General features: G+C 41.0%; 1 protein-coding gene across 1 annotated transcript; it reads left to right on the forward strand.

The window, feature by feature from the left end:
• The first annotated feature begins 2769 nt into the window (after positions 1-2769).
• LOC110763333 (sedoheptulose-1,7-bisphosphatase, chloroplastic) lies at positions 2770-5349 on the forward strand. Its single transcript, XM_021966093.2, has 8 exons — positions 2770-3062; positions 3265-3384; positions 3480-3665; positions 3883-3964; positions 4100-4321; positions 4511-4611; positions 4728-4799; positions 4922-5349. The coding sequence occupies exons 1-8, from the start codon at positions 2946-2948 to the stop codon at positions 5201-5203; spliced, it is 1182 nt and encodes a 393-aa protein (XP_021821785.1). The 5' UTR covers positions 2770-2945; the 3' UTR covers positions 5204-5349.
• Positions 5350-17915: the final 12566 nt, after the last annotated feature.

The following is a 17915-nucleotide window of genomic DNA, read 5'->3' on the forward strand; positions in this document are numbered from 1 at the left end:
AGCGCTTTTTCTGCGAGCACCCACAATCTTGATGCCCCAAGGGGGGTAGGTAGGTACTACTAGGTACTAGGTAGGTCACTCGTACACACTCTGAGGTAATCAAAGTGAGGTAGATGGGAGAGGGGTTCACAGCAATGGCTTACCAATTTGAACTAAAATACACTAATTTTCTATCACCCCTTTTTCCTGAATAAAGAAATAACAAATTTTAAAAGATGATATCCTGATTTGTCACACGTATTACGTACGTAGTCCGTGGTCTAACCTAACTCTTATCTATATCTTGCTTATAAAATGAAGGTACGTATCTAAGAGATGAAATGTTTAAGCTTTTTTCATCAGTTTCAAATTTACTACATAGACGCTCATGAAAAGAGCTTCAACAGAAAAAGGAGATAAGTCATCATCACCAGCACAGCAGAATGAAGAGTAATGAACAACTGGCTTTCATTCTGCTGTGCTGGTGATGATGACTTATCTCCTTTTTCTTGCCATTTTCTTTGTCATTTTTCCTGGCACTTTTTGCCACCATGCGGTTCTTCTACGGGCTCTGCACAAAGGATTATTACATTGCGGTAAGTAAAGTAGTAAAGCCAGATTTCTGATTTCATTTCTTGGGTTTGACTTTGAGGCTAATTATGTCACTAACTTCATCTCCTATATTAATCTGACGATGTCATTGGATGGCCAGTGGCCAAATGTATGCTGGGATTCTTTTTAGGCATCGCTCAGATGATCCTATACCTCAGATACAAGAATTCAGGGAAAGATGATGGGGAAAAAAATAAGGCAGTCGAGAGATGAAGAAGTTCATGAGCACCGCCAACTGCCCGAAGCTGATGCAGCCACAGTCTAAATGCCCTGCAACCATGAACAATAAATTATTACTTTTCCTGTATAAGAGAAAATAAATGATTACTTTTCTTGTATAAGAGCAAATGATGCAGTGGAACAAGAACAAAAGATAATTTCAAGCAAACTTAACTCCGTTGATTCTAAGAATACTCAGAATTAAAACTCTAATATGTTAATTCTGAGAATACCCAGGAAAAGAGTAAAGAGATGAGAAAAATCTCAATCTTCATTCAATAACAAACATCAACTCCCCTTTCTTACAATTTCATGCATTATTTATAGGAGCCTCTCAATCGAGATGAGATAACTCCTCACAACTCTCCTAAACTTTTCATATCCCAACTTCCCTCCTAATGATAATTTCACATTAAATCTCCCTATAACTCACAAAGATGAAAAGACTCTCCATAACTTTATTCATGAACCTAGATAACTCCCACATACGAAGAGACACTTATTTACTATAGGTTATTAAGACTTTCCTCATGCATGAACGTGATCCCAATGGTCCATGTATGTATTTGCTAAACTCACTGCATCAGAAAATCTGTAAACTCAATGTTCACATTAAAAAGTTTCTGACATTTATAGTCATGAGTCAGAGTCTCGATCTGCAAAACAAGCATAGTAGTTCACTCAGAAAGAAGAGAGCAATAATAAGCTTGCATGGCACTAGCTATGTCCCACCTGAAGAGGTCCATAATATCTCTCATTAAGCTTAAAATTTCAGGAACAAGGCTGAAGCTGCTACACTTGAACGTAGGTAGTAGGGGTTGGTGATGGATATGTAATGTTGGATTTTAGGAGGTGTGTGACACTCTGATATAACTTGTTAGATTACAGGGTGATTGTGAATGGTGTTGATCTGACACCATTGTTGGTTTATGTGATGAAGGGGTTTAGGACAATAGGACAATAGTTGAAACAAAGTGATTTTATTACATTAGAGGAGAATAGTAGATAGATGTAGGCTAATTAGCCTTCTTCAACTAGAAGGTGTTTAGTGTATAGGCTTATTGGCCTCCTTTCTTGCTTATATAGGCTTATTGGCCCTCTTTCTCTCTTAGCTTGGTGAACTTATTGGCTCCCTTAGTTTGGGAGTTGGCTTGTTCACTCCTCATTTAGTTTGGGAGTTTATTGGTTCACTCCACCTTGCTATATTATATTGCATGCCTATTTATAGGCATTCTTTGCCGACATCACCAAGTCCGCCGACTTGGCCTTCTTTTTCTAGTCCCTTTTGTTGTGGCTTTTACTAGAAACTTCTATATTGTATAATATTATTTTGTGGCTATTAGCCATCATGCTCCACCGCCATAGTCTAGCAACATGAGTGTTTTTGAGAATAGATTGTTGGTTCGTTATCCATAATGTTTCGAGATATCATTATTTTCATCAACAAAATATATCGACAAGTTATCGATGCGTGTCGGTTAATTATGAGAATGTTTGAAACTTATATGTATAATTTAAAAAGTATTTGAGCTAAAATGATACATATTTTTAAGCAAATCGAGTTCTTTTTAGGTTCATATTTGTTGATTAGGGGTTGCATAGCGTGCTTATATTTTCTGTGTTGATAGTGTGATTGTGTTTGAAATTACGTGGTTGCTTATACTCGCTATTGTAGTGATTATAAGGTGGGATCTGCTTTCACTGAGGTCCTACATGAATAATAACAGACGAGATGGCAACAGTACGTAAGCAGAACAACGGCCGTTGGGCGCAAACTTACAAACAGTGGGACTCCTTTTCATATCTCTTGGGAGGAGCAGAGCAGAGCAGAGCAGAGAGAGCCACACATTTGAGATTGAGAGCCATGCCTATGCCTAATCAACCTCACCTCATAAAACAGAAACACTTACGTCAGCAGCCGCCACGTGGTAAAACACCATTTACTGCTTATCTAGTATCCCCACCCCAACCCAACTTCAAGGGAAGCAAGCTCTCACCAAAAACAAACTTCAAAGACAGTGTTGTTGATCAGAACCAAATCTTTTGAGAGAAAGTAGCTAAGCTCTTGCTTTATTTTGAGCGTAATAAATTAACTTCTTTCTTTTGAGTACTTTTTTTTTTGTGTTGCCTGAAGCATGGAGGCCAGCATAGGTTGCTGCTCACCCAGGGCATTCCTGCCTGGTGTTTCAACCCATCAGCATTCCACTGCACTTGTGGCTCCACCTTCCATCTCTCCATCCTTCAGCTCCAAGGTCTGTAATTTAGACTCACCATTTCATTTCTACAAATATGTAAACTTACATCATGAAACCTCTAGGCTTTCACCACTTTTAGATGTTGATGATTATATGCACACAGAAAATATGTTACCAATCAAAGAGAGCTCTCTTTAGAATTTTCTCTGAGTGAGTTGAATTATTACATGGTGTTATTGGACCCTTCTGATTGCTGCAGAGCCTGAAATCAAGCTCCCTCTTCGGAGAACCATTACGACAAGTGCCAAGATCATCACTCAAGGTTTCAAAGACAAAACAGTCTTCCCTTGTCACCAGATGTGCAATTGGTGAGAGTCTGGTGAGTTACATAACAAAAACCAGCTTTGTTCCACATAACTTAAGAGTTAATCTGTCTAAGCAGCACTGAAGTTGTAAATGGAATTGTGGCTGTAGGAAGAGTTCCTTGCAAAGGCAACCCCAGATAAGGGACTGATTAGGTTGCTGATAAGTATGGGAGAAGCATTAAGGACTATTTCCTTCAAGGTGAGAACAGCTTCCTGTGGAGGAACGGCCTGTATTAATTCCTTTGGGGATGAGCAGCTTGCGGTGGACATGCTCGCTGACAAGCTTTTATTCGAGGTGAAGACCAAAACCCATGAGTTTTGATCCTGCTTATGCCTATGATTGGATGAAATTTTGAGGACAACACACACACACACACACACACACACACATATATATATATATATATATATATATCATAACTTTGATAGTCATTCTTCCTCAAATGTATCAGAATACAACCTTATTTTCAGGGTCGGCAATAAAATTAATGCCTGTTACATTTGGTGCTTAGGCCTTAAGCTACTCACATTTCTGCAAATATGCTTGCTCTGAAGAGGTTCCAGAACTCCAAGACCTGGGAGGCCCAGTTGAAGGTCCGCAAGTCCTATCATATGCAATTAAACTTCATATTTTATAATGAATTGCTCTATGATCTTAAAATTTATATCTTCTTAAGAAGGATGATCGAAAGGATGACCTAATTATCGGACTTTTTGCAATTTGAACAGGTGGATTTAGTGTTGCTTTTGATCCACTCGACGGCTCCAGCATTGTTGACACAAACTTCACTGTAGGCACTATCTTTGGTGTGTGGCCAGGAGATAAGTTAACTGGGATAACAGGAAGAGACCAAGTTGCTGCAGCCATGGGAATTTATGGTCCTAGGACTACATATGTTCTTGCTATCAAGGGCTTCCCTGGAACCCACGAATTTCTTCTTCTAGATGAAGGTGAGATTGTAACAATGTCATCAAGTTTTCTTTAAGCAACCAATGTTCTTCATATGCCATTGTAAAATTTGTTGCTGCCACCTTGAAACCTTCTATGAACCGAAAAAAAAAAAACAGTTCATCATAAGTATGAGGTACTCAATTCTGCTGACCTTAGAATGAATCAATGTCTCACACTGTCTTGGTCAGGAAAGTGGCAACATGTCAAGGAGACAACAGAGATTGGTGAAGGGAAATTATTCTCCCCAGGAAATTTGAGAGCCACATTTGACAACCCGGACTATGACAAGGTTTGATTTCCTCTAAAGCAATATTGCATTACTACTGCAGTCCTTATATCAGTAAATTATTAACCACCACGTAGTTCCATTAATTTTTGTGAACTTCTTCTGTTTATGAACAACAGTTGATCAACTACTATGTAAAAGAGAAATACACGTTGAGATACACCGGAGGAATGGTGCCAGATGTCAATCAGGTCCTGTCAACTTCTCCTTAATCAGTCTCCTAATTTTAGTGAGATTGGCATCCACACAAAATCGATATTTTGTGGTTGGCACTCTTAAGAAGTTAAAAAGTTTAAGATTTCTTTACCTGCAGATACTTGTAAAAGAGAAAGGAGTTTTCACAAATGTGATATCTCCAACTACCAAAGCCAAGCTCAGGCTGTTATTTGAGGTAGCTCCATTGGGGTTATTAATCGAGAACGCTGGAGGTTATAGTAGTGATGGTCACCAGTCTGTATTAGACAAAGTGATTGTTAATCTGGATGACAGAACACAAGTTGCGTATGGATCCAAAAATGAGATAATCCGGTTCGAAGAAACTCTATACGGATCATCCAGGCTCAAGGCAGGGGTGCCTGTCGGAGCTGCAGCCTAAGCTATGCAGTTTGCTATTCATACAGAAGTTTGTATAATGGTGCATAAATTTTCCAATATGGTGGAGAAGAATTACAAGGTTAAAAGTTTGTCAATGGAATGGATCAATCAAGTTGGTTTATAGTTAATCTTTAGTTCACATGTGTATTTATGGTTTTCAAATTTCAATCAGATTCAAAGGCTTACTTGTTAAAGTTGTGTTAGGTATAGTGCAGATTGTGCACCTTATTCATAATATTATAGCAAGTAGGTGCGTGTTTACAAAGCATCCAAAGGTTTTTTAAATTGTCTAAAGTAGAAATGTTTTCCATATGATTAATATGCTGTTTGTGGGAACCGAATTAATCCTTAACCCTAGGTCAAATAATTCCTTCCATTTGGGGATTATTTGACCTAATTGGGAATTATTCAATTTAATTAGGGATTACCTAATTAAATAGAATGTTACCTAATTGGGTTGATGATTGATTTGATTCCTAGGACGATTCTCAATTAAAGGAGGAGTTACCTAATTAAATTAGGTATTGATTTGATTGCTACCCTGATTAGGGATCTGATTTAAATCAAATAAATCAAATCCCTAATTAGTCAAATCTCGCCAAATTGGGGAGGAATAATTCCTTTCCATCTACGGAATTATTCCTCTGAAACCCTAGCTCCCGAGACCTCTATTAAAAGATGGCCACACACAATGGTTAAGGTACGTCTAAACTCCTACTGAAACTCTGCAGAAATTATCTCTCAGAAACCCTAACCGCCACCTTCTCTCTCCCTTTTTACACAAGGCTCCGGCCACCACTCACGGCTCCGGCCACCCGGTTTTTACCACACATACATATTCCCGTACCCTATTTTAGCTATCGTTTCTCTTCAGATCGATTGAACTGACTTAGGCATCAGAGGGTCTTTGGCCAGCACCCCGGGTGTGGTCCTCTTATTGTTATTCGTTTTGCAGGGAGAAAGAGAGGCGGAGAAGACGAAGGAATCTTTAGGCGAATATTCCCGTGGGAGGAAATTGGCTCCCACAAATTGGTGCTTTCATTGAGAGCACGAGTTATACTCAACGCGTGCTCAAGGAATCCGTTCCTCCTATTTTCCAATCCACCGAAGCCTTCCAAACAACCATGGTTGGAAGCAAGATGACGAGAGGCAAAGCCGCCGCCATGGCTCAATCCGCAACGGCCCAAAGCCACTCCACCCATGATCCCGTGATCGACATGGTGGCGCCACCACCTCTCACCACCGCGCCGGTCACCGCAGCCACCCAAGGCCCCTTGGCCGGATTTAGCCATCCTCATGGCACCACCGCTGAGCATGGTGGAACCTCCCATCAAAGTGGACTCGTCACCACCGCCGACTTAGGCCCGATCTTGGAGCAACTCCATCCATTCCCTCCATTGCCTCCGCGCTCGACGCACGCTCCCGCGTACACCTCCAATGAAACCCTAGCCCGTATGCAGTTGGGCTCCACACACTTCTCTCCTCCCGATCCACGAAGTCAAGCAGACCTCAATTTGAGAGTTGACCAGCTAGCTCTGAGAATGGACGACCAAAGCAATTTGATGAGGCAGCTTCTCAACCAAATCAATCTAGCTCAAAACCTTGGCCTTGGACCACTGGGCGAAGAGAGAAGGATGGACGACTGCGCCAACAGGCAGATCGACGGGCGCCGAGCAGGTCAAGCAGGCATGAGCAGACAAGGAGAGGGACAACAACGTGATCAGCTCGCCAACATGTCACAAGCATCCGCAAGCCACGCTCAGAGTGACGTGCGAGGAAGGCAGGGCCCACGACTCCACGTCCGCGACCGCCTAGGCCCGCAGAGGAGTGCTCCTCGAGGGCTAGGCTCCCAGAGAGATCAGCCTGACGACCATCGCAATGAGGATCGTGAAGAGAGGCGCTTTGCTGTTCACTTGTCGAGGAACATTCTTCAAAGGCTAGGCTCCCAAGGAGGTCAACCTGACAACCTTCACGGTGAGAACGGCGAGGAAAGGCGCTCCGCTGCTCACTCTCGAAGGACCGATTCTCGTCGACAAGCTGCGGAGAATCACTCACAAGCGCAGTCCACCAACACGCAGCCTAGGCAACACAGCCAAGAAGCTCGAACCTTGCGGATCAATGAGGAGGTCAGTCAACGTCGCCCGAATCGCGAGGGTCGCCAACGTGTCCAACCAGCAATGCGTGCAGAAGACGTCAAGAAGCTTGTGAGTGACCAACTACGAGACTTGAAAACCGGCGGGAACTTCGAAGATGCCCTGCGCAAGGAGATGGACCAAGCTAACTCCACGCCTTTCACCGTCGAAATTGAGTAGGCAGCTCCCCCGAAGCGATTCTCGACGCCTTCGTTTACGCCCTTCAAAGGAGACTCCGATCCCGAGAGCCACCTAAAACACTTCAAAAGTGTCATGATCCTCCACAAAGCCGACGACGCGTTAATGTGCAAGGTGTTTGTGATGACCCTGCGGGGAGCAGCTCAGGACTGGTTCCACACCCTACCATCTGGGTCGATCAGCAGCTTCAAGGAGTTGGCATACGTCTTCGCGAAAGAATACACGTCTTACCGGACAATCAAGAAGAACCCCGACCACCTATTCAACCTACGCAAGAAGTCTGACGAATCCCTTCGAGATTACATCAAGAGATTCAAAGCAGAAAAGGCCAATATCGTAGGATGTGACGACCGGATCGCGTCCTCTGCTTTCAAGAAAGGTCTTCCAGCTGAACACGACTTATACCGCGAGCTGACTATCGCTCCCAGCAAGACTCTGGCAGAGGTCTTCGCAACCGCAGAACGTTATGCGCTCTGGGATGACGATCGAATCGCCGCAAAGAAGTCTACTAAGCAGGAAGATCAACCAACCAAGAGGGCAGGCCAAAAGAACGATGGGTTCAGCAACAGAAACAAGGACAAGCGCAGGTCACACCCAAAAGAGGACGCGACGGCAGGAGAGAATTACACCAAATTCTCCATCCCCATACACCAAATCTTAGCCCAAGTGAAGGACAAACCTTGGGTAAGAAGGCCGCCACCCTTGAAGGGAGATCCGGACAAAAGGGATACCAGAAAATACTGCGCCTTCCATGGGGCGCACGGGCACACCACAAACAACTGCTTTGCTTGGAAAACGCACCTTGAAGAACTCGTGAGAGAAGGACACTGCACGGAATTCATTGCGAAGCAAGCCATCCAGCGGATTGAGGATCGCGACATCGCCAAGGAGCCACCTCAGAAAGTCATAAGGATTAACACGATCCTAGCCGACTCTGAAGAGTCTGGGCTGACCAGCAAAGAGAAGAAGAGGAAGATCAAGCAGGCCACGGTGGTCTCCCAAGTCTCGACCGACCTTCCACCGGCGGAAGACGACCCAGTGATCGGCTTCCAGAAGAAAGATTTGATCGGCCTCGACATGCCACACAACGACGCCCTTGTCGTCAGCATTCAAATCGCTCAGGCCATGGTCGACCGAATCCATGTGGACGAAGGCAGCGCAGCCAATATCCTGCAGTTGACTGTCATCCAACAGATGGGCTTGGAAGCAAAGATCAACAAATCAGCCAGGTCGCTGACTGGCTTCAATGGCGCAACGACGGTTACCGTGGGCACCATAGATCTCGACGTCTACTCCCCACCTGTAATCAGCTCACAAACATTCATGATCATTGACGAAGTCTCACCCTACAATGACATCCTGGGCAGACCATGGATTGGTAAGATCAACGCCATCACCTCCACCACTCATCAGAAAATCCGCTACCCAATTCCTGGGGGCGGTGTCGGCCAGATCAACAGCGACCAGGCAATGGCGAGGAAATGCTCAGCTCAAGGGCTGAAGAAAAGCAAGCCAACACAGTTCCTCCCTGTGAATCAAGTAGACCTTGAGGGAGCAGAATAGCCAGACCCCGTTCCTAGCAACCGAGCAAGCCAAAAGGGGAAGAGGATAGCTATCCCCTTATAGCAATCAAAGCATCAGGACCAAGTCGAGGAAATCCGTCCGGAGGTCTCCCCTGAAGAAGGATGGAAACCCGAAGAGGACGTCGAGCTAATACCCTTGGATCCTGACCAGCCAGACAAAAAAGCGCGGATCGGCTCGCGCCTAAGCCCAGACGAGAAGGTGGAGCTGACCACCTTCCTCCAGAACAACAAGGATATGTTCGCATGGTCACCGTCAGACATGCCAGGCATCGACCCAAACATCATCTGCCATCGACTCCACGTCAACCCTGCCAGCAAGCCAGTGGCGCAGAAGAGACGCAACTTCGCTCCAAAGCGGGTCGCAATCATTGATGCCGAGATCGACAAACTTCTAGCAGCCGGCTTCATTGAAGAGGTCTCCTACTCGGAGTGGTTGGCCAACGTTGTTCTGGTAGCGAAACAAGAAAAGGGCAAATGGAGGGTTTGCGTCGACTACACTGATCTCAACAAGGCATGTCCAAAAGACAACTTCCCATTGCCGAGAATCGACCAACTCGTGGATTCCACCTCCGGCAATCAGCTGCTCAGTTTCATGGACGCCTACTCCGGCTACAATCAAATCATGATGCACGAGGATGACAAGGCGAAAACCTTTTTCATCATCGAGAGAGGGACCTACTGCTACAAGGTCATGCCCTTTGGGCTAAAGAACGCCGGAGCAACATACCAAAGGCTCGTGAATAAAATCTTCAAGGAGCAGATCGGCAAGACTATGGAAGTCTACGTGGACGACATGCTGGTCAAAGCCCCAAAACGTGCAGATCACATCAAAAACCTCACCGAGGCATTCAGCTTGCTACGCCAGTACCGCATGAAGTTGAACCCAAGTAAATGCACGTTTGGTGTATCCTCCGATCGATTCTTGGGATACCTAGTCACGCAACGAGGTATCGAGGCACACCCACGACAAATCAAGGCCATTCTTGAGATGAAGTCACCTTCCACAATGAAGGAAATACAAAGTCTGACGGGCAGAGCAGCAGCCCTCAACCGATTCCTCTCGAGATCTACCGACAAGTGCAGACCATTTTTCAAAGCTTTGAAAAAGGGACAAAGAGACAAGTGGGATGAGGAGTGCGAAGTAGCTTTTCAGAATTTGAAGACTTACCTCACTTCACCTCTCCTGCTCTCAAAACCAGTCCCAGGCCGAGGACTTGTTCGTATACCTGGCAGTTGTTGCGTAGATTTAGCTCCACCAAAATGGATTAAGCTGCATCCTCAACTTGTGATACTCGCAAGTGCACGAACCGTTGGTAGTATAGCATATGTAAGTGCGAGGTCGACTCCACAGGGATTGGTGATTGAATGATCCAATTTAGTTTCCCTACACAAAATAGAAACAAAAACAAAGAACATAAAACAAGGAAGAAAGAAATAAGTAACTCAAGCAAATAAGTTCCCAAGTTCAATTTAGATTAATGGATTGATTCTAGCTAAAGTATGATTAAGCCATGGTGTGTGGTCATAACCTTGTGTTCCTAATTCCCTAATTTGATCATTTGTTGTCTAACCTAAAATTAAGCATTAGGAACCCATTAAGCATAGAAGAACATTTTAAACAACCAAGTGTGTATCTAATCCCTGTTGTCGAATGTCCATACATACTCTTCCTATTCATAGTTCAATTCGAATTAAAGCATGGTGTATACTCTTAATTCAAACCAAGATAGCTAACATGCAAGCCTAAATGGTGATCAATCATTCAAACTAGCATATTAACTTATAAGCATAATGAATAAGAACAAAAACCATAATTGAAACTTGGAAACTAATTCAACTTGAAAACTTAAGAAAAGAATTTACATAACAAAGAAAAATAAATTACAACTAAGAAAACATTAAGGAAACTAAGAGAACTTTGAGGAAGAAAGGAAGTGTTTGAGAACTTTGAGGAGGGAGAAGAAAGTGTTTGAGAGCTCCCCCCCTTGGGGTGTGTTTACAAGCTTGGGAAACCTCACTATATATAGGCCTAAGGAAGCTGAAAATCTGAATTAAGTATGGCTAATGCATACAACACTTTGTTTTATAAAATCTGAAATGGTTGATGCACTTCACTAATGCATACAACACTTCCATTATAAAATCTGAAATGGTTGATGCACTTCACTAATAAATCCCACCAGCAGCCCTAGCTCATCTTCATGTCACCATGACCAAGCTTCCAACCAGAAATAATAGCTCATCCTGAGGTCAGCATGACCAGCAACTTCAAGGGCTTACGAATTGGGCTTCCCTTAAGCAAATTAAGACTTTAAGCACTCAAACTTGAAGTTCAGAATGTCTTCTTTCCAGCCATATATCATTTGGGCCAATCCAAGGTCGGAGGAGGAAGTTAAGGCCAAAACAAATTGCTAACTCATTTTGCGCGCTGATAAAATCCATCCTGAGCATGGCTCTGTGTTTGCTAGGTAACAGACTCCACAATTATCCAATGGGGCTGAATTTCGGATATGTTATAGTATACACCCATTGGAACAACTTTCATGAAGAATGTGGCCTCATCCGAGCTATGTAGGTTGCTGAAACAAAGCTTGCAATATGACCTACGAAACTGGGCTGGCAGGGGACTGTAGCCAAAATTGAGTTTGTCTTTAAGCTCTTCATCCATTCATCCAAATTAGGCCCTAACATGCATGGATTGCATCATTTACTATCCAAAGCCCTCATTATTACCTAAAGCTCAATGAACTGAAAGATAAACACAAAAAGGATTAAAAGCACAAGTTTAACTCAAAAACATAACCAAATCATAAGCTAGAAGGGTACAAAATGATATACAATTATGAACCGATCAAATACCCCCAAACCTAGATTTTGCTAGTCCTCGAGCAAAACAAAAGGAAAACAAAGATAAAAACAAACAAGAAGTTAACTAGACCACTTTCGTAGGTAACTCGATTGCATTGAGCATATGCAACAAGCCTTTAAACCTCTAGGCATCCCTAGTAGGAGGAGTTGTGTCTCCTGAGGGTTTAACAGATACGATACCCACAAACGTTTTACTGACTCTGTAAAACAAGGTAATTAGAAAACTTAAAAGATTGTTAGTCCGTAAGCAAAATAAAAAACAAAAACAAAAATAATTACAAAAACAAAACAAAAATAAAAATAAAAATAAATAAATAAAAACTCAAAACAATCTTTCCGAACATTTTATGAAGATAAATGACTCATGCACATGACTCAAAAGTTTAAAAGCTCAATTTTAGACATTATTTACAAGGCGGCAAAGTTCAAAACATAACATGTTCAAAGTGTATTAGTGTGATAGCCAAATGCAACAAATTCCCCAATCTTAGTTTTCACACAATTTCAAAAATCATACCAAGCACAAATGCTACTTCAAATCTCACCGAAGTTGTCCTCTCACAAATGAATCACTCAGAAGAGGGCTACAATGCAACACTCAATTATAAACATGAGATTAGAGTTAAATCATAAGGGACTTAACTCAAAATAGGAAAATGAAGAACTTGCATTAATATGATCTCAAGAAGGATGCCAAACACTTAAAAGTAGAAAAATGGATGCAATTCAACCACATGACATTTAAGATCAATTTAGGTCTTTAGTATAGGTTGTAATGGGGCCAAGGGTGTAAGGTGAGTAAGAAATGAAAGGTATGGATAATACAAAGTCCAAGGAACTCGCAATGTAAGAGCATAAAACAATTGTTTACAAGACTTCGAATCATCACGATTAGATTTTTTTTTCTTTTACATGATCAAAACTCCTTATACCTTCATTTACATTGATTCAAACTCCTTTCCAAACACCAAATTATTTTGAAGGCCCAAAAATGAATTTTCAAACAACCGCCACTTAATCACAACTTTCTCTTTTCTTTCACCAATTGTGTGATTTTTTTTTTTTTTTTTTTGGATGTAATATCCCTTCCCAAACTTAGCTTGAAAAACACATCCGAATTAGAGCTCATGAATTCCTTAGAAAGGTAAATATTTGTTTTTCGGGCTAAGGTGAGGAAATATAATTGGTAAAATGAAAGAAAAGGTTTACATGTAGGCTCAAAATGGTAAACAATGGAAAATCATGCTTAAGCATGCATAAGGTTAGCTTGAAAGGCACAAACGATCCAAAGAAGGCCTTAATATCACTTCTTAAAATGTCATGAAGTCAAATTGCATAAGAATGAATGACTTTTAAGTGATCAACCAAATCAATGAATAATGAGATCAAACAACAACTTTGATGACAAGAAAATAAGAGTATGTGTATAACACTCATGAAATGAAGCACAAGGCTCAAAAGCTCACATTATATGGTTATATAAGTCTAATTTATGCTTGATACAATTATTTGGGTCATGCAAATCCTTTAATTGGAAAGTTATGAAACAAATGGCAAGTGCAAAGAAGGTTTCGAACATGTCATGCTAGAACGATGCCAAATTAATTAATTAATTAATTTTTTTTTTTTACAATAAAAATTTACAAGGAAAACAAAATAAATAATAAATAAAATTCAATTTTCATTTAAGTCATGCAAACATTTATCACAATCTCATCAAATGTGTTCGGAAAGTGAATAAAATCAAAATCAAAATCAAAATCAAAATAAAAGCAAGACTTAACAAAATAAAATAAAAATAAAAACAAGCAAATAAAAAAATAAAAAAATAAATTAAGGAAAAACCAAATTTACATGCTAAACTCCAATACCCCCAAACCTAGAAATGAACATTGTCCTCAATGTTTAAAATTTAGGCACAAGCAATGTCAAACATAACAATTGAAGGTATTAAAGCAAATAAATAAATAAATAAAACAAAAAATAAAAATAAAATAAAATAAAATAATTACAAAATAAAAATTACAAAACAAATAAAAAGAAATGAAACAGTAAAACAGTCGAAACAAAAAGCCCTAAACAGACAGTCTTACGCAAACCAAAACCCAAACAATTAAAAGCCCAACCCAAAAGAAAGTTAACCCACCTTGAAACCTAAACAACGGTGAAAACCCGACCCACAATAAAATCCGAAGCCCAGACGTTTATTTTTTATTTTTTATTTTTATTTTTTTTAATTTAAAAAAAAAAAAGTGCATTGGGAGCGCAAAGAGTGTGATTTCTGAAAGGGAAGAGCGTGGTCCCTGATGTCGTTTCATGGATAGTCACGGGCAGAAAGCAGGAGCCACGTGTCGACGCATAGAGGCGCCGCAGATCCACAAGCGAAAATTACGGGCTCATGGAAAGGCGCGACAACTTTGCTGAACGCGTCCGTTCAGACAAAGCAAGTCGTGACAAATGTGTTGGAAACGGTTGGAAAGTGAGAAGGTTGTGGGACTCGAGGAACGCTAGATATTCAGAAAACGCTTAGACGCTGCAACGGCTAGGGTTTGTTTGTCAAAGACTACATCTATAAGAAGGAAAAAGAAGGGAAAAAAACAAAAAACAAAAAACACACAAACTCAGAAACACAAAAGAGAAAAGAAGCAAGAAAAAGAAAAAAAAAGTGAGAAATCAAATGGCTTCTTCCTACCCCTTTTCGTTAGATCTCAACCTAGCTCCACCGACTCAGACACGAGGCCAAGCAGTAGCACCAGTATGGATGCCCTACTTTGCCTCCGCACGGGGGCCTGTGACTGTCAATGACTCAATACTCCTGGACAACGATGTTTCCATTGGAGTTTGCAGAAATTTAGTGACTCCCAAAGATATACGTGTGTTCGGGACAAGGGATGACAACCGGGTCACGAGTGATGCCCTGGCACTGAGCGTGCAGAGTACAGCATGTGTCGCAAGTTTGGGTCATCGCCTACTTGCGAAGTCCCATGAGGTAGAGGTGCTTAAAGCTCAGTTGGCGGCGGAGCGAAGTTTGGTTGAAGACTGTCAGAGTGCTATAAAAAGCTTGAAAAGGGAGAGGTCAAGGATTGTGGAGGTGAATCGACACCAGCTAGAAGTATTGCGAGACGAGAATAAAAATCTATCAAAGATGGTAGAGTTGTACTCTCGCGACATGAGAAAGCAACTGGAGGACCTAGACCGACCGGGTAAACGCAAGCAAGCGGATCGCGAGAGTAGTTACGCTCAAGCTAAGATTGCGATCTTTGGGAGCTCAAGTGATGAGCCCCAAGAGGCTGTGCGTGAAGCCCCGGAAGAGGACAGCCAGAAGGCCAAACTCAAAGCTCCTATGGTCGAGACACCGAACGCCAAGAAGAAATGATTTCAGTTTTTATTTATTATTTAATTTTAAAGTGTATGTGTGTTTTTTTTTTCTTTAATTGGGAAATAAAAACGTTAGCTATCTCAAAGAAACGATTGACCCTAAATGTAAAGAACGACAATCAAACAAAAACACGAAGACCCAAACAAGATTTTTTATTTTTTATTTATTTTTTATTTTTAGTTAAGTAAATACACAAATAACTGCTTCTTCTTTTAAGAGAAAAACTTAAGGATGACCAGTTAAGGGCCTCAGAAAACACAGCCAGGGGTTCCGGGAAGGTTGGAGGGGTCACAATGGTCCCGCTTAAAACCCTAACTTCTTAGACACCGAAGGTGTCGCCTTAAAGAACTCCTAGACACTGTATAGACTGCGGTTGCTCACTGGAGTTACCAAAAATTTAGCTCCTTCAAAGAATATCTTATGAGTTTTAAATTATACTACCTAATTAAATAAAAAACAAAATAAATAAATAAATAAATAAACTGAAATAAACACGCAATTCAAACAATAATTTAAAAGAAGAGTTGGGATTCTTGCACCAGGTGTCCAAGACGCATCTTTAATTTTGTCTCTTCTTCCAACTACATTATTAAGAAACCAGTCAAACAAGAAGAAAATAATTGAAAATAAAATAAAATAAAATAAAATAAAATAAAAACTGAAAAAGCAAAAACACAAACATCAGAAAACAGGGAGGCAAAAGTAAGTGAAAGTGTAGACATGCTCCCTTTTAAAAAAAAACGTGCTCGCAATTTGCGCCAGAAATGAAGGGATCCGAGAGAAAAGAGCACAGGATAGCACCCTCGAGATCCGAAGTGCTTTCGGCTCCCTCATCTGCATAAGTCTATTTAAACTCATCTCGGTGAAGTAGAAGAGCACCCCGCATTTCTTCCTGCAAATTTAGAGAAAACATCAAAAAATCCAAAAACAAAACAATGGCATCCTCATGCACTCACCTTGATGATCTTAGCCTTGAACTGTCCCTTGCACCACCGAATGCGCAGATAAGGGCTCCTCAAAACCATGTCTTCCCAAACTCCACATATCATCACGGTACGGCCTCAAACTTTGCTGAGGTAATACCGAACTTTTCTGAGGCAATGCCGAACAGAGCAGCGCTGCTTGGAGGCATGATTGGCTGCAAGCTCACACCGACAGATCATCTGCATGTGGCACAGAGGTCTGACAAAGCAGCGGTGGAGGAGTCCAATAATTTAACTGTTCTCCATGCGGTCTCGGCTACCAATTTGGGTATGCGATTGCTGGCGAGAACACGGGAGTGTGCCGCGATGAGCGAGGAAATAACTTCCTTGAAGGCTATGGTGGCGGACTTGCAGAAGCGGCTCTACTGTGCCAATCAGCACGTGGAAGCACTGCAGAGAAAAAATGAGGACCATGTGGAGCTGCTGCAGATTCTGCAAGTAAGAGACAATAGAGGCATGCCATGAAGATGAAGATGAAGATGAAGAAGTTGTTTTTATTTTTAATTTACTTGAATGTTTTTTTTGTTTTTTGTTTTTTTTTGTTTTTTTTTTGTTTTACTTTTTTTTTTCTTTGTTTGTAATGTTTGAAATGAAATAAAAATGTGTTTTTAACACTCAGAAATAAACTAACTAACCACACCACGTAAATAAATAAACTAACCTAACAAAACAAAAAAAAGAACATAAAAGAAAACAAAGAACTTCCAAATTGATTTTTTTTTTTTAATTTATTATTATTTACAACTAACTGACCACACAAAGAAAAAAAAAACAACAAAGAAGTTCCAAATTGCAATTTACAAGAAAAATTAAATAAAAACTCAAATTTCAATTTTTTTTTAAACTTTTTAATTTTTTAATTTTTTAATTTTTGTTTTGTTTTTTTTTTTTTTTTTTGAAAAAAAACACACAAATATACAAGCAACTCATGGATGACCAGTTAAGGGCCTCAGAAAACACAGCCAGGGGATCCGGGAAGGTTGGAGGGGTCACAAAGGTCCCACTTAAAACCCAAACTTCTTAGACACCGAAGGTGTCGCCTAAAGAACTCCTAGACACTGTATTGACGGAGACGCTCACTGGAGTTACCACGAGTCAGCTAATATAAAAAATCTTTTTTAATTTTTTTTTAATAAAAGAAATAGAAAATTAAAATTACTGAAGTAATAACAAAACAACTAAAGAGAAAGGATTGGAATACTCCCCCTTGAAGCGATTAGGTCGAGCATGATGCATTTGGAGGTCGCGACTTCTCCCACTGCTCCACACTCCCCATTCTTATGATTGAGGTTGCCATCTCTCTCCATTTTTATTAAGCTATCATAAATTGCTAAAACGAACACAAAAAACTTGAAACAGAATTAAAGGATTACGAAATATAAAAAAAAAACTAAAAATGAAAAGGAAAAATCAACACATGTCCAATTCCATGCTTCAAAGCAACAAGCACCAATGGGTTGTGTAAGCTGGGACTTAAACCCAGTTCTCTTGCTTGTTGGGCAATTGTCCTTTTCTGTTGGACTACAAACACAACTTGTCCATTAATGTCATTAACTTTAAAACTTGAAAT

This window comes from Prunus avium, chromosome 2, assembly GCF_965620075.1.
Source record: "Prunus avium chromosome 2, drPruAviu1.hap1.1, whole genome shotgun sequence".
In the NCBI taxonomy this organism is placed as follows: Eukaryota; Viridiplantae; Streptophyta; class Magnoliopsida; order Rosales; family Rosaceae; genus Prunus; species Prunus avium.